Source organism: Citrus clementina, unplaced genomic scaffold, assembly GCF_000493195.1.
Source record: "Citrus clementina cultivar Clemenules unplaced genomic scaffold, Citrus_clementina_v1.0 scaffold_1, whole genome shotgun sequence".
NCBI lineage: Eukaryota > Viridiplantae > Streptophyta > Magnoliopsida > Sapindales > Rutaceae > Citrus > Citrus x clementina.
Genome location: NW_006263303.1, coordinates 15,223,804 through 15,247,242, shown reverse-complemented (window position 1 = coordinate 15,247,242; position 23,439 = coordinate 15,223,804). Strand labels below are relative to the sequence as shown.

The following is a 23,439-nucleotide window of genomic DNA, read 5'->3' as shown; positions in this document are numbered from 1 at the left end:
TAGGTTTGCACAGGCATTTATACTTTCTATTTATCACCTGAATCTCTGGAGAATCTCAATTTCGCTTTCTCCTATTTTCCTATATTTCTCACTAGAGAAACATGACTATAGCATATATCGGACAATTTGACAAGTATTCCAAAGAAAGAAGTAATTTCTCAATAAGTGAAGGTTAGCAGTTAGCTTAGTCCCATTCAATAGTACTTGAATTTACTTAATGAGAACCTCCCAAACCCAATGGACAAGTGGGGTTTGATGGATCATGACAAATTTCATACATTCAAAATAATTGAAAAAAGAGGAGAGAATCTCCGTGTGCTCGTAGGCCAGTATTCCAAATCAAGTCAGAGAGATAGAAAGATAGAAAGATGCCAATTTGTGGGAAGGCTTCGTACATACTTGCCAATCAGCTAGCCTCTTTTATTATCAAATATCAACTTTTTATCCACAAATACAACCTAGAAGAGGAAAGCACAAACTTTAAATTTCTCCCAAATATCAACCTTTTATCTACAAATACAACCCAGAAGGGGCAAGCACAAACTTTAAGTTTATTCCATTCCCCAAAATAGCATATTGGGGTCCAAAGCTCTATTATTTTCACATTTCAATCTCTTGGAATATCCCATCAAAAACTATATATTACTTTATATCTTATAACTATTAAAAACAATTGCATTTTACTCAACTGTATTCAATATCTTTGTGAGGGTTATTTTTAGTTTCTTCTCCTCAACTTTAATGTATTTTCCGTTTAGTAGAATGTACGACAGTAATTCCACTTCTCACCCTTATCATTTGTGTACCATTTCGTGGACCGCTTGCTAACTAATTAAAAGATCAAAATACTCTTGCTTATCCTCCAAAAAAAATGATGACATCAAAATTTTGAATAACTAAAGTGTAATAGCTATAGTTTTTTTGGAGCAAAATTGTATTAAGGGTATGAAATTGCCATAATACCCCTTAGAAGAATACATATTGATTTTGATGAATCAATAATGAAAAATAAAAAAATTGTAAAAACTAAAGTAATTTTTACAATTTTGCTGTTCCTGCGAAACAATAAAATTATCAGTTAAATTTAGGTACATAAACAGCCTTAATCAAGCATTCAAGTACAGTTAATCTTCACTTTGATTCTCATATTTATTTCAAAGCAAACACAAGATTAAACAACATTCATTCACAACCTACACATTCACTGCCATTCCTTTCATTTTCAACTTAAGATTTAGATAGCGTTTCATCATTCATTCTCCAAACTCAGCTTTAAGCACATTTAAATGTCAATGGATTCTCAAAGTTCAAACACAACAAACAAATCAAACAATTTTTTCGAGCCAACTTAGAGGGATATAGTCAATGGCAAGCTCATCAGATTTTCTAACAAAATATGCGAGTGCAACATGAGGGTTGAATTGAAGATTTTAGAATCTGATGACAATCTACACAAGTTTATTATCATTGTCCTAATGGAAATGAGTATTGATACTTCAAATAATGGGTTTTAGAGAGCGATAACTTTAATTACGGAGCTGTTTCTAAAGGAGATTTCGCAATAGTTGTGGATAGTGAGTTTTCAAGTGTCAATGAAAGCTATCTTGGAGATGTCTCAACAACCAAAAAAGGGTTCAGCTGCTGCCAAGATAATGTAGATCATGAATATATGCTGTTTTTTGTACCTAAATCAATGCCTTAAGATCTAATGATGCAAAAGTCGAAACAACTAGTGCATGTTGGATTTTTTAATCTAGCATCATTGGATCCTTAACCCAATGTTGGGTTTATATATGAATAATTATGTGTTGCGGACTGTCATATAGGGTTAACCCTAACTAAAAGTGATCTACTAAGGTTTTCAGTAAGTTCGAATTTAATGTATTAATAGGATGTGAGCTTTTAATATGTAGAGACTTAAGGGGTAATTTCTATTTCTATGATAGGCTAAAATAAGAATACCTAAAGACAATAGGAAAAGGTGTTTATATAAGTGGTTATGATCCCCAAGTCACGTGTATTTTTCTATCCTTTCTAACATCCCATCATCAGAGAGAGAGAGAGAGAGCAGAGAAAATTAAAGGATTCTTTAGGAGAAGTGTTGATTTGGAAGGCCAACCACACAACTCTAAAGAGCAATCAGTGTTATGGATTCAGGTATACTTCTGCATAATTTGTTATTGATTTTTGGTTATATAACATGAATATTCTTGAATTATAAGTGATGGTTTTCACCAAAGGATTTCTTGTTCTAACAAATTGTATCAAAGCCTCTTTATGTTGAATCATTGATAATCAAATTTTATTTTGGATTAATGAATAAAGTTTTAGTTTTCTCAAATCTGGTATCATTAAATTTGAAAAAAAATTATGGCTGTTATTTTTTTAAGGATTAATTAAAAAGGGAAATTATCAGTCATTTACCCTTAAATGACACCTGTATCAAACGTGTGTGAACACTTTTCAAGTGTATCACTCGTATACCCTAAGTTGACAAAACACTTATGCCGTCCACCAATCTGTTAACTTCTGTTTGCAAGCGCTGACATCATAAGGGTAATCTAGTCTTTTAAGATTGACGAAACTTTGATTAAAAAAACAATATATCATCCCATTTACCTAGTAAAACATGACATGTCATATGATATATATTGATAAAAGTGACATGTCATCGTATTTATCGGATAATTATTAATAATTGCTCAAAAAAACTATTTTACAACCGAATCTACTCCTCCAAAATTTAGCCTAAATTTTTTAAGATCTACTCCTCCAAGCTCCAACTGAAAATTTTTGTAGTATAATATGTATAATTGTAAATAATATGTTGTTAATAAATTTTTATGGTATAATATAGATATTTTTTAGGATAATTGTTAATAATATGTACTATTAATAATTCATTTTTTTAATCAAAAAATGTATTGTTAATAACAAAATAAAAAAAATTGTGTATTGAAAATTTATTTTAATTTTTGGGTAAATTTATCTTTTTACCTCATTTTGAGTTTCAAGAACAAAATAGTCAATTTGCCACAATTCTGTTAACTTTCTAACAGAAGTTAACGGATTGGTGGATGGTATAAGTGTTTTGTCAACTTAGGGTATACGAGTGATACACTTGAAAAGTGTTCACACACGTTTGATAGAGTGTCATTTAAGGGTATATGGCTGATAATTTCCCATTAAAAAAATACACATTCGGTTTAAGGATTCAAGCTAACAGCCATCGCGAGCATTGGGGAGAGGCACGGCCGAACAAGCACGCCACAACCACCAACCTATGGCAGATCAGGTAAAAGCGACTGTAAGAAAAACGATACACAGTGAGATAACAATTTAAATTGTAGCCAATTTAAACAACAGTGTAAACCAGCAATCGGAAACAACAAATGAAGAACAGAAGAGGAAAGAAACCGAATTAGAAATAAAAACCCGAGGCCTGCACAAGACAGTTTTCTTAAAACAGATTTACCGCCTCTTGTAGTACTTAAGGTCTGCTGGTATCTGTTTCCTAGGATACAACGGGGACGAATTTCCGATCAAGCACAGGATGGAAATTCCGGCAAACCACAACAACGAACTTGATCAGAAAAAATAAACGAAGAAGGAGGGAAGAAAAATAATAAGTGCTCTTAGTGCTGATTTCAGAGTGTCCAAAAACAGAAGAGGAGGTGCCTTTTTATAGCCATGTGAGGATGTAACAGCAGCTTTGTATTGAATTTTTGAATTCAATTCATATTATTAAATTGTTGTAATAGCCATTGAATTTAAACAATTCAATTCAAAAATTGAATTACATAACAGCAAGAAATAATTGTAAAGCTGTTACAACTTGTTTGAATTCAAAAACGTGTTCAAACGTGTGAAACTGTTACACAAAAAATTCAAAAGGAAATAAAAAAATGTGCCAAGCTTGCATGGATGATTTTGGGCTGACATTCGCGTACGCAGGACGTGCGGGCGCACACGAATTCAACCAAATCGGTCTTGGATTTGCACCCCCCCTGCGCACGCGTGTGTGGAGAGAGCCTCTATCCTTATAATTCTTACTCATGTATGGTTAAGTGTTTATATATAAACACTAATCCCTAGGCTTCTTTTTTCCATGTGGGATAAGCCTCATTTCCTTTCAAATTTCCAACTTCAAGGGTGAACTTTGAGAGACAATTTCTCATTCACCCAAGCACCATTTTGAGAAAATAAGATTATACTTTTGAAGTATTAACGGAGTAGAATCCGAACCTCACAAGATTTTTCACTTTCGTTAAGTGGGACCCACTCAAAATGTGCCCTCAAAATAGCATGTTGTGCTATTTTTTTCAACAGCGACAACCAAGGAAGAAAAAAGAAGAAAGAGAGACGCCATCATACTAGTCGCGGCATGTAGTGAAAACGGTGGTCATAGAAGAAGAAAAAGATTAAAAAAATTAAGGTTAGAGTTTTTTTCTTTTTTTTTTTGGCGGTTGGTTCAAGTCCTATTCAGCCCCAAATTGGTCAATAGTTGACTGATCAACGGTCAACCTTTATTTGTTGACTTTGAACTTTGACCTTTGACCGGGCATAAACCAAAATTTTTTTATTAATTTTTGATACAATTTCAAATTCAAATACTGGTAGGTTTATATATTTTTTGAGATAAATTAATTAAAGCAACTCGTCGCCAAGTTACCTCTCTTGTGAAAACTAATTTATTTGGAATATAAAATGGTTCTGTATATGTAATTTCTGTAAATATCAATCGACCCAAAGGAAGGTCCATTTTTAATAGAATTGCATGTGCACCTGTGGTAATAAACACTTGATGATTATTCGGTTTTACATGTGAACAATAAATTGGCCCAAAGGAAGATTCATTGTTTGACATGTCCTTATTATTTGTATTTAATTACTATACCAAGATATCACTTATAGGTTAATATTTTTTCCAAAGATGAAATATTAATAGAGTGTATAGTATCTTAAGATGGGGCTTACCTTTATTTGAATTTATTTTTATTTTAAGACTAACATGAGCTTATTTTATTTGTTTGTTATTCTCTGTTTACTTATGTCTACTGCTAATATTACTGCCAACATCAATTCTATTCTTATGCTAAATGGCTCTAACTTCAAATCATAGCAAAAAACCTTATAATAATTCTCGCAGTCATAGATCTTGATCCTACGCTAAGGGTTGATTCTCCCCCACCTCTTACAGATGAAAATACCTCTGATAATCAAATCACATGTGTATCATGATCATGAAGAAGGTCATTCAGGAAGCATTTAGAGGCTCAATGTCTGAAAAGGCAACTACGGCTAAGAAGTTTCTTACACAAATTGAACAGAGGTTTGTCAAGAACGAAAAGGCTGAAATTGGTACGCTTTTGACAAGCTTAATTTCAATAAGGTATAAGAGCAAGGAAAAAGAAAAGAAAAGGAACAAGGTTAAGGAAGTTGCAAATAAAAATCTCAAAAGAAACAACAAAAGAAATCGGATAATCCGAAAGGTATTAGTTGTTTCTTCTCTGAGGCTAAAAGGCATAAGAAGAAGCATTGCACTAATTATCACGCATGGCATACTAAGAAAGGTACCGTTCTTAGTTTGGTTTATTCTGAGGTTAATTTAACTTCGGTACCTACATATACGTGGTGGATAGATTCTGGTGCAACCACTCACATCAATGTGTCTATGTAAGATTGCTTGAGTTACCAAAAACTCAGTGATGGTGAAAAATACATCTATAAGGGCGATGGCAAGACAATTGAAGTTGAAGAAATTGGAAAATTTATATTGTTGTTAAAGACTGGATTTTATTTGGATCATGATGAAACATTTTTTGTTTCACCTGAATTTGATTTATATTTCTGCTTTAGATAAATCTGGTTTTTCTTGTTCATTTCGAAAATGGAAAATTAAGTTTGTTTCATGATTCAAAACTAGTTGGTTCTGGTTCTTTGTCAAGCAATTAAAATCTTTATTTGCTTGATACAATTGCTTCATTTAATAAATCCCTGCAATTTAATACACGGTATTTAAAGAGAAAATTAACCAATGAGAATTCAGTTACACTATAGCACAAGAGATTAGGCATATCTCTAGACGAAGAATAGAGAAACTTGTGTCAAACAAAATTCTTGACCCCTTAGTTTAATAGATTTTGATATTTGTATTAACTGTATCAAGGACAAAGAAACCAATAAAAAGAAATTAGAAGCCAACAAGACTTTGGATATCTTAGAAGTCATACATAAGGATATTTATAGGCCATTTCTTGTGACTGTTTGGAATGGTCAATAATATTTTATAACGTTCATAGACAATTTTCTAGATATGACTACATATATCTTCTCCATGAGAAATCACAGTCCTTGGATATGTTCAAAAATTTTAAGGTTGAAGTTGAGAACCAACTCAGTAAAAGAATCAAAAGGGTCATATATGATCTTGGAATTGAATACTATGGTAGATATGATGGTTCAGGTGAATAATGTATAGGACTATTTGCTAAATTCCAAGAGGAAAGCAATACCATCCCATAGTACACTATGCCAGGTTTGCCTACTATGAATAGTATTATTGAAAGACAAAATAGGACGCTTAAGAACATGGTGAAAAGTATGATTTGTCATTCTACATTAAGATAATCACTCTAGGGAGAAGTACTTAAGACTACAACATATAACCTTAATAGGGTTCCACATAAAGCGACTGCCAAAACTTATGAGCTTTGGATAAGAATGAAGCCTAATCTAAAACACTTGCATGTTATGGGATGTCCAGTTAAAGTAAGGCCTTATAGGCCTAATGAGATGAAATTGAACTCAAGGACAGTGAGTTGTTATTTTATTGGATATTCTGAACGATATAAGAGGCACAAGTTTTATGATCTTACAACCAAGTTAAGTTTCAAATTTGAAAATGCTCGATTCTTCGATGATGTCGAGTTTGTGGGGGGAGATATAGTTAAGGACTTTGTCTTTAAAGAGGAATATGTTGATATTCTTATAGGTGTTATTACCAAAGATTTGGGTCTCATTCCTGACTTTGTTCAAGACGCCATAGACCAAGACAATATTGGAGAACCCTCTGTACAAGAAGTTGTTCTAGAAGAACAAACTCTATCACCTCAAGAACTTATGTCATTAGGGAGATCCACCAGAGAAAGTAGAAGTACATTGCCATATGATTGCATTGTATTTCTCTGAGAACATGAGGTAGATGTCGATGTGATAGAAGATGATCTGATCAATTTCTATCATGCTATAAAAAGTTCTAACTCTCAAAAGTGGAATGATGTCATGAATGAGGAGATGAAATCCATGAAGGACAATGACGTATGGGATCTTATTCCATTACTAGAAGGTGCAAAACCTATTGGTTGCAAATGGATATTTAAAACCATGAGAGATTTAAAAGACACTGTGGAGAGGTACAAGGCACGTATTGTCACAAAGGGCTTTATATAGAAAGAAGATATCGATTACAAATAGACTTTCTTGAGTTACATCAGATGGATGTAAAGACAATTTCTCAATAGTGACATTGATGAGATGATCTATATAGTGCAACCAGAAAGCTTTGTGTCAGGAGACCTAAAGAATATAGTTTGTAAACTTAAGAAATCCATCTATTAGATCAAGCAAGCATCTCAACAATGGTATTTCAAGTTTTATCAAGTTATCATCTCATTCATTTTCGAGATGAATATGGTCAATGATTATATAGATCATAAGTTCTGTGGGAACAAGTATATTTTTCTGTTTTTATGCCGTTGACATTTTCCTTGCCAGCAACGATATAGGCTTGTTGCACTACACCAAGAGATTTCTAGTTAAGAACTTTGAGGTAAAAGATCTTGTAACGCCTCTTTTGTATTAGGCGTACGGATACATTGGGATCACTCCCAAGGTATTCTTTGATTATCACAAAAGAGTTATATCGAAATGGTTCTCAAGAGATATAGCAAACGGTTCTCAAGAGATATAGCATGCAAGATTGCAAACTATGTGATACTCTTGTGGCTAAGGGAGACAAGTTTAGTTTCAATCATTGCCCTAAAAATAATTTTTAAAGGAAAGGAAACGCAAAAGATTCCTTATGTGTCAGCAGTATGAAGTCTATTATATGTTTAGGTTTGTACGTGACTAGATATTGAGTACGTTACTAGGATGTTGGGTAGGTATTTAAGTTATCTAAGAGTAGACCATTGGAAAGCAACCAAACGGATCTCACGGTACTTACAAAGAACAAAAAACTATATGCTCACATATAGAGTTTGGATCAGCTTGAGATTATTGGGTATACTAACTCTGATTTTGCTAGATGCGTGTTACATCTATCTATGAGCTAAGGGTGTTGTCTCTTGGAAGAGCGCTAAACAGTCTCTTATAGTCTCTTCTACGATGGCAGTAATGTTTATAACATGTTATGAGACATCCAATCATGGAATATGGCTACGAAATTTTGTCACGTGAATGCGTATAATATATGGTGTTTATAGACCACTTAAGTTATTTTGTGACAATAAGTCAACAGTACTATATTCCAACAACAACAAAAGTCAAAAGTATACAGACATCAAGTTCCTAATTGTTAAAGAAAAAGTTCAGAGTAGACAATTGTCTATGGAGCACATCGACACAAACTCTATGATTATGGATCCACTTACTAAGAGATTGCCACCTAAGATGTCTCATGAGCACACTGCTTGTATAGGTGTCATGTCAATAAAAGATATTCAGTTTTAGTGGGAGATTGTGATTTTAGATGCTCCTTTATTATAGACATTTTCAGTTATTTCAGTTTATGGATATTGAAAGTTATTTTCTGCATAAATAAAGTTTTGATTTATTCGCACTCTAATTTCAGTATGATTTGATCTCACTAAGGTTTAAGGTAGAACAATTAGAAATAGATATGTTAAGATCACGTTGCATAAAATCTCAATGCTACACATCCACATCATGATCTATGTCATTCAATTGTATTGGCATAATATCCATTGATGGTTCGCGTTACGATAGTTGTAACGAATACCATTTGGATCATGGCATGATTAATGGACCAGATTGGTTATAGATACATTTTGGTAATAAACAGCAAGGTTGAGCTCATACAGTTATATTGCAAAGCGTAATTATAAAGTTACACATATAGTCCAAGTGAGAGATTGTTAAATTCTTTAATCTAGCATTGTTGGATCCTTAATCCAATTTTGGGCTTATATGTGAATAATTACGTGTTACAGGTTGTCATATAGAGTTAAGCCCAAGCAAAAGTGATTTGTTAAGATTTTTAGTAATTTGGGCTTTAATGTATCTGATAGGGTGTATGGCTGTATGCCTTCAATATGTAGAGACTTAAGAGGTAACTTCTATTTCCATGATGGGCTGAAATAGGAATACCTAAAGATAACAGGAAAAGTTATCTATATAAGTGGTTATGGTCCCCAGGTCACATGTATCTTTCTATTCTTTCTTACATCCTATCGTCAGAGAGAGAGCGCAAAGAAAATTAAAGGATTCTCTAAGAGAACATGTTGATCTGGAAGGCCAACTACACAACTCTAAAGAGCAATTAAGCATTATAAATTCAAATACGCTTCTGTATAATTCAATATTGATTCTTGGTGATACATCATGAATATTTCTGGGTTATAGACAGTGGTTTTCACCAAAGGATTTCTTGTTCTAATAGTGCATCCTAAGCATTAGCTATATATGTAATCCTTTTGTTGAGGTAATATAGTCCATATGTCGTATGCTTATATAGCCCTAATTAAAAGAATGTATCTAAGTCTAGTTTTCTGTACTATTTTAAAAGAATACAAATTTTATTATCTAATCCTATGATTCAACATACTCAATACATTCACTACAATTACAATTATATGCTAAATAATATCATATTTGAACATAAAAGCAACCAAACCTAATTTATTATAGTTGTCAAGTACCATCTTCAGAATAGTTATTATGGGTACATATCATTGCAATAAAACATGATCAAGTAAAAATAGATACTAATAGTAAAATAAACACGACTTATCCATGTGTTAAATACGTAAGTGTTCCAATAATGAATTGTAAATTAAACAACGAAATTTAGGTTGTACTTTGGATAGCCAATATAAATCAACAGAGACTTTTATATACTAAAAAAGGAAATTTTATTTGTATGGTTAGGATTAACTAAGGCAAAATAGGCCCTATTAATCCTATGAATTTGATAGTGTCATACTATGTATAAAATATACAAAAACGCAAACTCATATATGTGGCTGAATAATAAAATATAATACATCTTCATATTTTAGTGCTTACAATTGAAAGGCGATGCATCATCTGATCTCTCAATATATATGTGTGTGTGTGTCCATGCGTACGTGCGTTCGTGCGTGTATGTATGTCTATATATATTATAGATTAGTTTGGGTTCTGTTGTCATTCATTAATTACACATGTTATCTCCTCTATTGTTACTAGATTCCATATATATCAACTGTAACAATATTAGTACACACATTCTTGGTTCTTAAACTCTCTTGCCCTTTTTTCTTGGTGCCTAAGCTCTCTCCCTTTTGATTCTTGGTGTATGAGATTTCTCCTTTATGCGACATACAAATATACACCATTTTTATTAGTATTCATTCAAGAATGTGTACATTAATAGTGAGAGTCCAGTTGATAATATGTGTTGAAGCCTTGGATATTCTCCTATTTGATTTTTTTTATGAACCTTTCTGAACATTGGAAGTCCTTACATTGTTCCCAACTCATCTTAATTTGAGCACTTAATACTAAAACTCATCTAGAATGACCTTCTCTTACCAACCTATCTCTTTTTCTTTATTTGAGTCTTGTTGATAGCTCTAATGATAATAGGCAACTACAAGTTATCATGTGTAAGTGTAGGTGTTGGTTATAAATACTAATGCTATTGGTGTCAATGTGCAAGTATACACAACAAGTAATAAAGTGATGAGTATTCAAGATCGTCTCCACAAGGATTGATGTTATCAGATTTGCTACAGCAATCTTAACAGTGCAGATTTTGTGCTAAAATAAAATAAAACAATTAATGAAACTAATATACTAATTAAAATAAAAACGTAATAAATAAAATGTAACAAAGTAATATCACGTCAAACTCAAGGATAAAACCAATGGGAATATAGAGTAGTTGAGTGAATAAACTCTCTTAATGGTATTGACTATTTTTCTAATGTTTGGCTCGGTTGCTACAGCACTGGGCAGAATCCTTATGTATCCTCAGCCGTCGCATGTTGGATATCTTATATCTATATACAACCTAACAGTGATCAGTTGTTATGCCAACATAAGATATAGCATTACACGCTTAGGTTCTATTTACCCTACAAAGTGAATCCCTATGTCTAGTTCATCACTAATTTTAGATTAAGCATGACCCTTTTGGGATAAGTTAAACTCAATCCAGGAAACCCAATCTAAAACCAAGTATTGCTCTGATATGTTCCACTAAGATAGGCCCTTTTGCGGCTCTCTCCTAACTTGTATCATTAAATGGGTGATCAACCAAAATAATGAATAAACATAAATACTACCAAAACAAACTGCTACAGCAAACATGCAACAACATATATATTCAGTCAATAAACCATCAAGATTGTTTATCACTCAACTACAAATAAATTTAGTTCATGATTTTGCAAAAGAAAAATAAAGAATAAAGTTTCAGCCATGAAACACATCCCCATGAATAAATAGAAAACATGAAAACAAGATAAGGATAAGAAAGATTGAGCTCCCAATTGATCTCTGCAATTTTTCCTCTTGTTCAGCCCTTAATCCCTCTCTTGAATCTTGTTTTTCTTTTGTTTCTTTTTGTTTTTCCCCTTGGATGACGGCCCTCCTTATTCTTTATGATGTGTGCTTCTTTTATAGCTGAAAATTAGGGTAAACGGAAGCCTAGGGCGCACATAAGTTAGATTAGGAAACTGCAAATCGCAATTCTGCAAGTATCCCGCACGGAATTGTTCCAGGATTGCTACAGCAATGTTGCTACAATAACGGCTACAGCAACTGCAATGTTCCAGATTTGTTTCAATTCTTTTGTAGCTAAGTTCTTCCTCATTTTTGCAAGCCTATTGCATCAGCATTCCTTCCATGAGTTATGAGCTTCTGAAAACCTACAATTATGCATACAATTTGAGCGAATTACTTTAAATTAAGCAAACCTTATTAAGACTAAACTAAAATGAATATTTATGCAAAATGTAACAAAAATACAATAGAAACACATCATTTACTCTCTAAGTGATCTTAATTTAAGTCTAGAATTGTCATAATAACTCTCATTTCATAGAGTTATCAGTAGGCCATTTGCTTTGATCAAGAATTGAATAGTATTGATGTTGCAAGTATTCTTGAAGGCTCCCTTCTTCCGTGCATATAGTCACTAATATTGTACCTCATTGCATCAATGCAATGAAGTGTATATGGACAAGGCACGCCAAAGATCCCACTCGCCACAATCACATTGCTATGCCCTTAAATCAATAGTTGTTCTTTCGGAGACGTCTTCCATCATGTATCATTATGGCCAAATATGACAGATAATGTTTTAAGTCGTTCCCTCCTTTTAAGTACTTTCCTTCTAATGAGTGGAGACGGCTCATCTTGCCAAACAACAACTTGCTCATACCTCTAATGAATTTGAATCAATATCATTCTTCTTATTTCCTTAAGCATTCTTAGAATTGACATACTTCTGAAGTTATTAATCCAGTCATTGTTGAAGGATTTTGCCATTTTATTATTGACATGGGAGTATTTTATATTAGGAAACTGATGCTTAGCCTAACATATAATTAAAATATGTAGTGGCGATCTATGATGGGCATTACTAATATTGTATAGTTTAGCAATGTGATTGTTGAACTCAACTGAATTGGAGCTTCTACATGCCTTCCAAAATGAGAACTTCAATAAAAAAATTAGAAAATTTCTCTTTGAAATTGGCACAAATATGCCTGTAATAATATCTCTTCAAGGAAGTTAGAAACACGCTTTCTAAAGGATTTAAAATCCTCTTTTGTTTGTCACTCATAAAGCAAAGTCACTCCCCATCATTACAACCTATCCGCTAATATAACTTCTTTATAAACAACATACCCTTGTACAGCTTTTTAATATGATAGCCATTAACTCCTATGAATTAACTACACCTTTAAAATAATCCTCTACTATTGGCATCAAACATAACAAAAAAATCTCCTAAAATGAAGATATTAACCACCACCTAACCAATTTATGTTTAACGACATGAACCAAGATTAAAGTTCAAGATTTGCATGCATATACCAAAATATTTTAGAGCAGTTTTCCTTATAATCTTGTCCCAGCAATTCAAGTGCTTTGTTCTTCGCCTTAAATAATATGATTCTATAGCATATGATCGTATAACTCTTATGCAATTCAACACTTAATACATCAAAGTTGATTTGAGAGTTGGCCATGAATATCTAAAGGAATGTGACAACAATCCATATTAAGTCAGTTTCACGATTGTCAGTGTTTCTCTCATATGTCTGTTCAAGGCAATAAGCCTTTATTTAAAAATGTCTTCTATTCTAGTTAGGGCCGGCAGGAATACTCCATGTACATCTAGCAGCTGCATATCCAAAGGTGACTCTCACCTTCTCATTCGTCACCCTTTCAAGCCTAAAACCATTTTTTATTACAAGTACCTTGACTACCTTCTTGAACTCATCAGTATTCTTATACATGTGACTATACTTGAAAAAGAATTTAGAACCATTTGCACTAAATATAAACCACCTAGAATTTGCCTCTAAGCTAGTATAAGCCTCCCGTGCCTCTTTATTAATGTCCTTATCATAATCAACTACATCCTCTAACTTATAATCATCAAGACTAGCATCTTATTCACCACCACCATAATAATATATAGGATCAAATTCACCATTACTTGATTAAATGTCATCTTCCACTTCAATACCTTCAGCTTCTAGTGTATCCATATATCTACCATTAAAATCTTAAACTTATGCCTGCTCTTTAACTAATTAATTCTTGAACTCAAATCTTGTCACTACTAGAAAAATGGTCTTTACTGATACTTGTGTTCTGACACTTTATTTAAAAGTATCAGTATATACATATATTTGGATCATTTTTCGCGTTTAACAGATATGTATCACTAATTACTAATACTGAAGTATCAATAGCTTTAGTAATAGCAATCAATGACGCTTAGGTATCAGCAACTAAAAATTATCATTTTAATTTTGTTTTAGTCTGAATTCGAACCCAAGACCTCTTAAACGTAGAGCTTCTACATTGAATCAAAAGACCACTAAGCTACGAATTATTTTTAATTTTTTTAGAGTTGTGCTTTTTAAGTGGATAAAAACAAAACAAATGGACAAGTCTTATCTTATCCAAAATACAACTTTTTAACTCCCTCTACCAAAGTATTCGTTCCCTCCTAAGCTCCCCAAATCTGAAAAATCCCTAACATCCAAATTGTCAAAAAGTGCTCAGGTCTTATCTTTTTGTTTAGCCGGCATGGTGCTGCGAAATCAAAGCTCAGAGTTCAGTAAGCAATAATGGAAGATAACGAGTGTAGAGATGGCAGGAAGAAGGTAAGATTGGCCAACACCCCTCTCTCCGCCTCCCAGATCTTGACACATATCCTCCCATCCGGCAGTGGGGATGCCGAGAACTTGCAACGTATCCTCCGCTTGCTCACCAGCTACGGCGTGTTCTCGGAGCATCGCGAATTTGGAGGCCAAATGAAGTACAGCATCACCGAGATTGGGAAATCCCTGGTTACTGATGCCGAGGGTCTATCGTACGCGCCCTACGTGCTCCAGCATCACCAGGACGCGCTTATGAGCATGTGGCCTTTAGTGCACGAGGCCGTTCTGGACCCAACTATTGAGCCACTTGTGAAAGTCCATGGCAAGCCGGCATATAGTTATTATGGGAAGATGCCTGAAATGAACGGCTTGATGCGAAAAGCCATGTCGGGAGTGTCTGTGCCGTTCATGACGTCTGTTTTGGACGGTTACAATGGGTTCAAAGGTGTGAAGCGATTGGTTGAAGTGGGTGGGAGTGCAGGTGATTGCCTGAGGATGATATTACAGAAACATCGTTTTATATGTGAAGGGATGAATTTTGATTTGCCTGAGGTTGTTGGGGAAGCTCCAAGTATCCCTGGAGTGACCCATATTGGTGGGGACATGTTTAAGTCCATTCCTGCCACTGATGCTATCTTTATGAAGTGGGTTTTAACTACATGGACTGATGATGAATGCAAGCTGATAATGGAGAACTGTTACAAGGCTCTTCTGGCAGGAGGAGAACTGTTACAAGGCTCTTCCGGTAGGAGGAGAACTGTTACAAGGCTCTTCCCGCGGGAGGAGAACTGTTACAAGGCTCTTCCGACAGGAGGAAAACTAATTGCTTGCGAGCCTGTGCTGCCTGATGATTCAAACGAAAGTCAGAGGACTCGTGCTCTCTTAGAAGGGGACATTTTTTTTATGACCATCTACAGGGCCAAAGGTAAACACATGACTGAACAAGAGTTTAAGCAACTTGGTTTCTCTACTGGTTTTCCACACTTGAGATTATATAGAGTGTTAGATTATTAAGGAATAGCTTCGAGTCTTAGCTTACCTCACAATTATAAGTTGGTATGTATATATGTATGTGTGTGTATATTTTAAATACAATTAGTAGAGTATACGATATCATAATATAAAAAAATACTTGTAAATTAATAAGTTGATTACTAAAGTTGATATTTGAATTTATTCATTCACAACCATTAATATAACCCCTGCCTATAGTGGCTGAGGGCTGTGCCGCCCTGATCCTATAGTGACTACGCCCATTCGTGTTGAGGTTATGATAATTCGTTTCTTTTTATTCGTGACTGACCCATATATATGTGTGCAGCTTTTGGCATTCCAGAACCTGTGGCCTTATTAGTTTCCATGTTTTATGATTATTTTGGAGCAGTGTCTACAACCATATGATTATCCGAGTGCCAATTTTTCAGTTCTATCAATAACAATGCTGCTGATGCATGCGCATGAATAGGAGATGCCATTGTATTGAAAATTAGAGAATTAAACTTTTTTAATTCGTAATGAAACTATAACTATTTTAAGTTGCATTCTTCCTCCTTAGCTATGCTTGATGGTCCTCTTTTACCGAAACTCCTCCACTATCTAGGCAGGTTTCGCATTCCATTAACTCGATTAGCGGCATTTGCTGATTTTTCAACTTCCATATTTTTGCATGAATTTTGTTCTGGTGCCCATATGCGGCGTTAGATGTTCTGGTTACTCAATAATGTTTTTGTTTTTCTAGTCATATTCTGCTATCCGAGCCGCACTTAGTTTATAGATTTTAACCAACTAAAGTTGTTTTTTTTTTTGTAGATGATAATTCGTTTTATTTTTTTCTTTTCATTTTGCCGGGATCTTATGCCCTTTCAGGGAGATGAAGATTCTGATCAAAGCATTTCTGGTAATTTGATTGACATTTCATACAGGGTTGCCGTTATTTTTGAAATACTCTTATGTTATGTATACACTAAACATTGTACACGTTTTAAGCATTTCTCTATTTTTCAAATTTTTTGATTTGTAGATGAGAAAGATTTTAACGTCGATTTATGAGATAATTGTGTTTCGTTGGGTGGGCCATCGGAGAAAGAGGTCAGTTTTCAATTTACCAGTTTAATTGTCATTCGATTTAATTGTTGAATAATTTTTTATTAAAATTTACTTAAATTGTTATCCATCACGCAATTGATGTGATGACGTTGATTTTGTAAATTTAGAGGCAATTGTTTTATTTATTCATGCTATAATTTTTGTAAATTGATAGGAAGTAGTGCAACTTCAATCGCGACTAGACATACTAAAAGGTGCGCTCTGAGACCGTAGTATTATTTTGTAATAAAATGTTTTTGACGCTAATGAGATTGTTGAGGGTGTTGTTCATCGATATTCATGTTTAGTTTCCAAAGCACAAACTTGGTTTCTGACATACAGGTACTCGTGGAGAAACTTGTGGAAGGATTGCTGGCAGTTTATCACCAAAGGCAAGTGATTAAATTTGAATAGAATTTTCAATTTCCGACCAGTTTTCTTAGGAGAAACTGACATTTGTGTATGTCACTGTAACAGAAGCAAATAAGTGTCTTTGTGGAAGACGAGGTTAAAACGCCTGAATTTCCTGATGAGGTTGGTTTTATCTTCTCGCCAAAGAAGGCATCAACATGTACCTCAGATGAAGAAGCAATCTCTGCTAATGAGGTATTATATCCAATAAGGTTTAGGATTAGCTATTATGTGTTGACTGCGTCTCTGTAGCTATCTGCGTCTATCTTTTCATGGATGCGCTGCTTCCAAGTAAATTTTTGTCCTTGTTACTTGACACAAGAATTATTTACAAGTTTCTTTTTATTTAGAAGGCCAATGCACTCCCAGAATTTTCACTCACTCATGGCATTAAGACATTCCACAAAGATGGATTTCATGATTTTGGAAGTGCAAGGCTAGATGGGGAGAACACGTGGTCTGTAGTAAGTAAAGAAGCTAAGGCACTTGTCCACTTAAATGAAAATGCTTTATGCTCATCATCATCACAGCCCACCTGCAAAGCAAACAAATCTAGTAAAGGTACTCCATGATTCTTTAATGGTGTCTTGATAATGTTTTTCCTTTATAGTTTCTGTACATTTCTATCTAAAAAATTGTCGTGCCACTTGTTAAACCAATAAACCTAGTTAAATATAGTAGTTTGCTGACATTTGAATTGTCTCTAAATATATATAATGTTTTAGTTCTTTAATGTTTGTATGTAAATTGTATATCTCAATGTAATCCATGCCAGATGCTCAAAAAAGCCGTAGTCCCAAACTAATTGCTGTCAGCTGCAAGAATGTCTACATATGGAAGTTGGATTTCACCTTCTGAGTTGGAGCTTATTCTCAAAAAACTGCTAAAATAAAAGCTAAAGTGAAAAATGAATAAGACACAGAACAGTTAATGTACTTTGAGCTATGTGATGCTTTGTTGTTCACACATATGTGCTCCACCATTCGAAATAGTTGAGTTTACTTATAAATAGTGTATGAATATTTTTTCTTTAGAACAAAATAGATTTATTTATATTAACCATTGTTTCTCTAATGGTTAGGAATTGGCAGCTAATTTTTTCTCCCTTTTCCATGCATGCAGATTTGCTCAATGTGTTTGAAGTGTTTATTCCTCAATTTCACTTGTATCATAACCCATGCAGTCTATTGAATGGAGAAGCTGCTGGTGTGATAACGCAATTATGCTACTCATATTCAAAGAGTGAAAGACAGTCATCATTCTCAATTTAGCTTCTAGATTTATTATTGAATGGAGAAGCTGCTGGTGTGATAACACAATTATGCTACTCATATTCAAAGAGTGAAAGACAGTCATCATTCTCAATTTAGCTTCTAGATTTATTAAATTTAGCCACAAGTAGTAGGCATTTGATTGGATGGTAGAAATTTTTAAGTATTGAATTTGGATTATTTAGTTATGAGAGTAGGATATCTCATATTTTGGCTATTGAAGTTGAATTTGTAATATATACTAATAATATTTAAATGTGAAATGAAAGATTTTGTGATATAAATCAATTTCTTTTTGTTATTTTGTGGTGCTTTTAATTTTACAAATAAATTAATAGGCAATGATCCAATTCAATTTTTTATTTTTTAAAAAATAAATTAACTAGTGATACCATGGTACTAGTAATCATAGACACTAATAAAATATCAATAACTACTAACACTATGGTGTCATAATATCGGTGATACTGTAGTAATAGTAATCACTGACACCACTTACAAGTGTCACTATTTTTCTGACTCCCAGATTACTGACACAATTAACAAGTGTCAGTGAAAGTAATTTCTGACACTATTGTAAAGTCAGTAAAGACCATTTTTCTAGTAGTGTGTGCCTCTTCATTAGTGTCCTTATCAGAATCAGCTACATCTTCTAACTTATAATCATCAAGACTAGCATCCTATTCACCACTGCCATCATAATATATAGGATCAAATTCACCATTACTTGACCAAATGGTTGTGGCTCAGTTGGCAACGCAAGCTGAGTTTGTGGGAAGAGCTCTCGAGTTCGATCCCCACTAAACACACTATTTGGGAGGGGTAAAGAGCCTTAACTGTGACTACACTCCGAATCCGGATTAGTCGAGACCCAATGCGGTCGCGGGACACCAGATGATTTACAACCAAAAAAAAAAAAAAATTCACCATTACTTGATTCAATGTCATCTTCCACTTCAATGCCTTCAGCTTCTAGTGTATCCATAGATCTACCATTAGAATCTTAAACTTATGGTTGCTCTTTAACTAATTAATTCTTGAACTCAAATCTCAATTACTTTTTCATCAGTATCTTTATTTAAATCAGGGTTTACAAACTCATTGAATTCAATAAAGTCAGACCATTTAAGTTCAATCTCTGCATCTAAATATATAAGAAGCTGCGCTTTTGTGTAATCAAATTGCTATCTTTCTCTCTATTACTAACACCAGTTGTTTTCCCTATAAATAGTTGGTGCAAAATCCAATTCGGTAGAGATAATGAACATGGCCTAGCTATAAGATTTTTCCCTTAACTTCTTGAAGGCATCTTCAAGATCTTGTCTACTAACAAAATAACATATTTAGTCTTTTAAGGTAAAGAGACTTTGAACTTCATTTCTTTAATATTTCTTATAGGACTGTCATAGCATACGTCTTTGATATCCTCCCATAGTTTCGTCAATGTGTATTGCTCTTGAATAACTTAACCAACTTTCATTATATCTCTAACAACGACTACTTCTATACAAATGTAGATAAGGCTAAAAAATTACACAATTAGTAACTGCAATATAGAGTGTACTTAAATCGATGAACAAATAAATATCATTTTCTGCTACATTATAGCAATAACTTCTGACAAGTACGTATCGATCACTCTAAGAGGCTATAATTGTCAACAATACACAGTTACTTTGCGTTGAATACACTGTCAGCTAAACAAGTCAAGTAACATTCATAACTATAGCTTTACTTTCAGTTTAAAACCTAACAAAAAAAAAAAAAACGAAGTCATGTTGTACCAATTTATTCAAAACATATGATGTATCATCTACACACTCAAAATACTAATTACTATACTAATTCAAGGATTAGTTGACAAAGACACTATATAATAAGCATGTATGATGGATCCTAGGCTTTGATTGCGTTGGACAGAACCAATCATCATTATTTGCATCTCCAAACATCTTATTTTTGTAAAAGCTATAATATTTACAAATAATATTGACAAATGCCCTCAAATCATATGTATGTATTCCACAAATCTTTCTTCAACTAGTTTTAAGCTAATAAGCCTAGAAATTCTAGTAGGCAATTTCAAAAATTAAAAAAAAAAAATTATAAACACCCTATTTCAGTTTTAACATGCATTGTCAACTAGCAAGGAATTTATTCACGACATAAATAAGGATTTGAGATGGGTTTCTACCCTTTAGTTTTCTTTCGTTTTCTACTTGATGAGAGTGATCACCATTGTTTTGTTTTGTGATTTTAACCAATAAATAAAAGTAGAGATGGTCTGACTCGTTAAGTAAGGCCCATGAGGGTCCATGGACCAGCATGTGATCCCTATGGTGCATAAATTTTTTTTGTTTAGCCCCGATCTAGCACACATGCTGAGCCCGTGCCTAAAAAAAAACACAACAAGCTTCTTTTTTATTTTTTTAAGAGAGCATGCCAAGTTATTGACGTACTTTTTTTAAGTCCATGTATTTTTTTTTTTTTTTGTCTATATGCCTTTAGTTAAATTCAATATAATCAAAAATTCAAAACTCAAGTCCGTATTCAATAATAATAAATTAATAATAGTCAAAGAATGTAACACTAATTATTAAATTAGACCCCATGGTATTAGAATTCTTTTTTAATAATTAATAACAACATAATAACAACAACTAATAATAATAAATTTTACTTAAAAGCTGACTTAATTGTTTACTTGGGCTTACATAGAGTTATAGATCATAGTTTATAATAATATTAATGCATACATTTATAAAATCATGATATTTATAATTTTATTTATTAAAATTACAAAATCATCTATTCATTTAATAAATTATAAATATAAAACAATTAGAGTATTTTTTTTTAAACTAAATATTAATGAACTTAAAAAAATTAAGATAATAAAAAATATTAAAATATTCAATTTCAATTTATTTATAAAATCATAAAATTTTTACTTTCAATAAAAAATTTTACTTTAATATACTTTGCCCTGTATTTTATTGATAGCCCATGACCCTATGCTAACCCACCAATGAAACATGCTTATTGCAGGCCATTTCACGTGTCGTGCTTTAGCGTATCTCTAATTGTGTCATGCTTTTAAGATCCACATGCTTAAAATTCTTAGTCCATCCAACTAGCACGCGTCGTGCTGTGCTACAACCCTACCAAAAATTTATTGTGCTACACCGTGCCTCGTGGCGCCTAACCCATTGATCATCTCTAGATAAAAGCATGATTCAGTCATTATATATAAAAAAATAGTGTTTCATAGTCCAAAGTGAAAATGTTAAAGTTTAATTGAGTTTTGAACGATTTAAATGTCAAATTACTCCTCTATTTCAGAAAATATACGAAATAGTATATAGACAATAGGGGAGGGAAGTAGAATTACGGTCATATATTCTATCAAACTGAAAAATACAATATAATTAAGGGGAAGAAACCGAAAATAACCCGCTTACCAATTAGATAATTAACTAGTGGATCTCATACAACGAGGCCAAATGAGGAAAGCAGGAAGAGGGTGGTGACACTTGTGTTGATATGTCAATTTTCATTGATGCGAGAGAATCACTAGATTGGATTGATGATGGGGACGAACCCACCGCCCCAATTTATTTAGCTTTTGCGATTGTCAGTGACGGACAGCTGAGGGGTGTGGGCATATTGCAAGATAGCTTTGATACGAATCTATATAAAAGATCTTCTCTGTGGCTCCATGCATTAACAATGCTAATCTAAGCAGTGGCCGTGCTGCCCCCCAACTTTTCTGAAATTTTTTCAGATATTTTTTTTTAAAATTTTTATTTGTCTCTAATAAAATTTATGATTTGTTCCCGCTTATTTTAAATAACATATAAAAATAAGTTCAAAATTATATTTCATCATTAAAATTTTTTTTAAATATTAAATCTAAAATTATTTATAAATATTTTAAAAAATCAAATTTCCTTTTAAGTAAATCTTTGCATTCCGTTTACATCTACAATTTCTTTCTTTCTTCTTATAATAGTAAATTAATTCATCTTAGTTTAAGTTACTTATCATCTTTCTTCTCTTACATTTCATTAGGTGACGTTGTATTGTAATGAGATTGAAAGTGAAAGAATTTGGCCAAAAAATCTTAGAAAAATGATACTTACACCTCCAAAGTTTAGGGAAATGGTCACAAAAATTCCTCAGTTTTAAAAAAGGGACATCAATACTTTTTTTTTACCATTATGCCCTTTGACTATAATAAATAACCCTAAAATTTTATAATAAATGAAAATATGGTATTAAAATAAATGTAATAATATATGCATTTCAAAATATTTTTATATTTTTCAATCTATTAGACTTATTTTATTATATTAAAGTAATTTTTAATAATAGTTAGAAACGTGATATTAAAATAAATAAATAAAAATTATTTTGAATATTATGTAGGGAAATTATCAGTCGTATACCCTTAAATGATACCAGTATCAAACGTGCTACAACACTTTTCAAGTATATCACTCGTATACCCTAAATTGACAAAACACTTCTGCCGTCCACTAATTCGTTAACTGCAGTTTGCAAGCGCTGACATCATAAGGGTAATCTAGTCCTTTTAAAAAATGACATGTCATCCCATTTACCTAGTAGAAAATGACATGTCATATGATATATATTGATAAAAATGACATGTCATCCCATTTATCGGATAATTGTTAATAATTGTTAAAAAAAAGCTACTTTACAACCGAATCTACTCCTCCAAAATTTAACCTATATTTTTGAAGATCTACTCCTCTAAACTCCAACTGAAATTTTTTATGGTATAATATGTATAATTGTAAATAATATATTGTTAATAATTTTTTATGGTATAATATGGATATTTTTTATGGATAATTGTTAATAATATGTACCATGAATAATTCATATTTTTTTGTTAAATGTATTGTTAATAACAAAATAAAAAATTGTGTATTGAAAATTTACGTTAATTTTTAGGGTAAATTTATCTTTTTACCTCATTTTGAGTTTCAAGGGCGAAATAGTCAATTTACCACAAT

At 32.8% G+C, this 23,439-nt stretch overlaps 1 protein-coding gene and 1 pseudogene across 1 annotated transcript; both read left to right on the top strand.

Moving 5' to 3' along the window:
- LOC112095661 overlaps window positions 1-23,439 on the top strand; it is a 178,173-nt pseudogene that overhangs the window by 21,071 nt on the left and 133,663 nt on the right.
- LOC18053696 (caffeic acid 3-O-methyltransferase) lies at window positions 14,598-15,644 on the top strand. Its single transcript, XM_006451645.2, has 2 exons — window positions 14,598-15,335; window positions 15,429-15,644. Exons 1-2 carry the CDS (start codon window positions 14,598-14,600, stop codon window positions 15,642-15,644), a joined length of 954 nt encoding a protein of 317 aa, XP_006451708.2.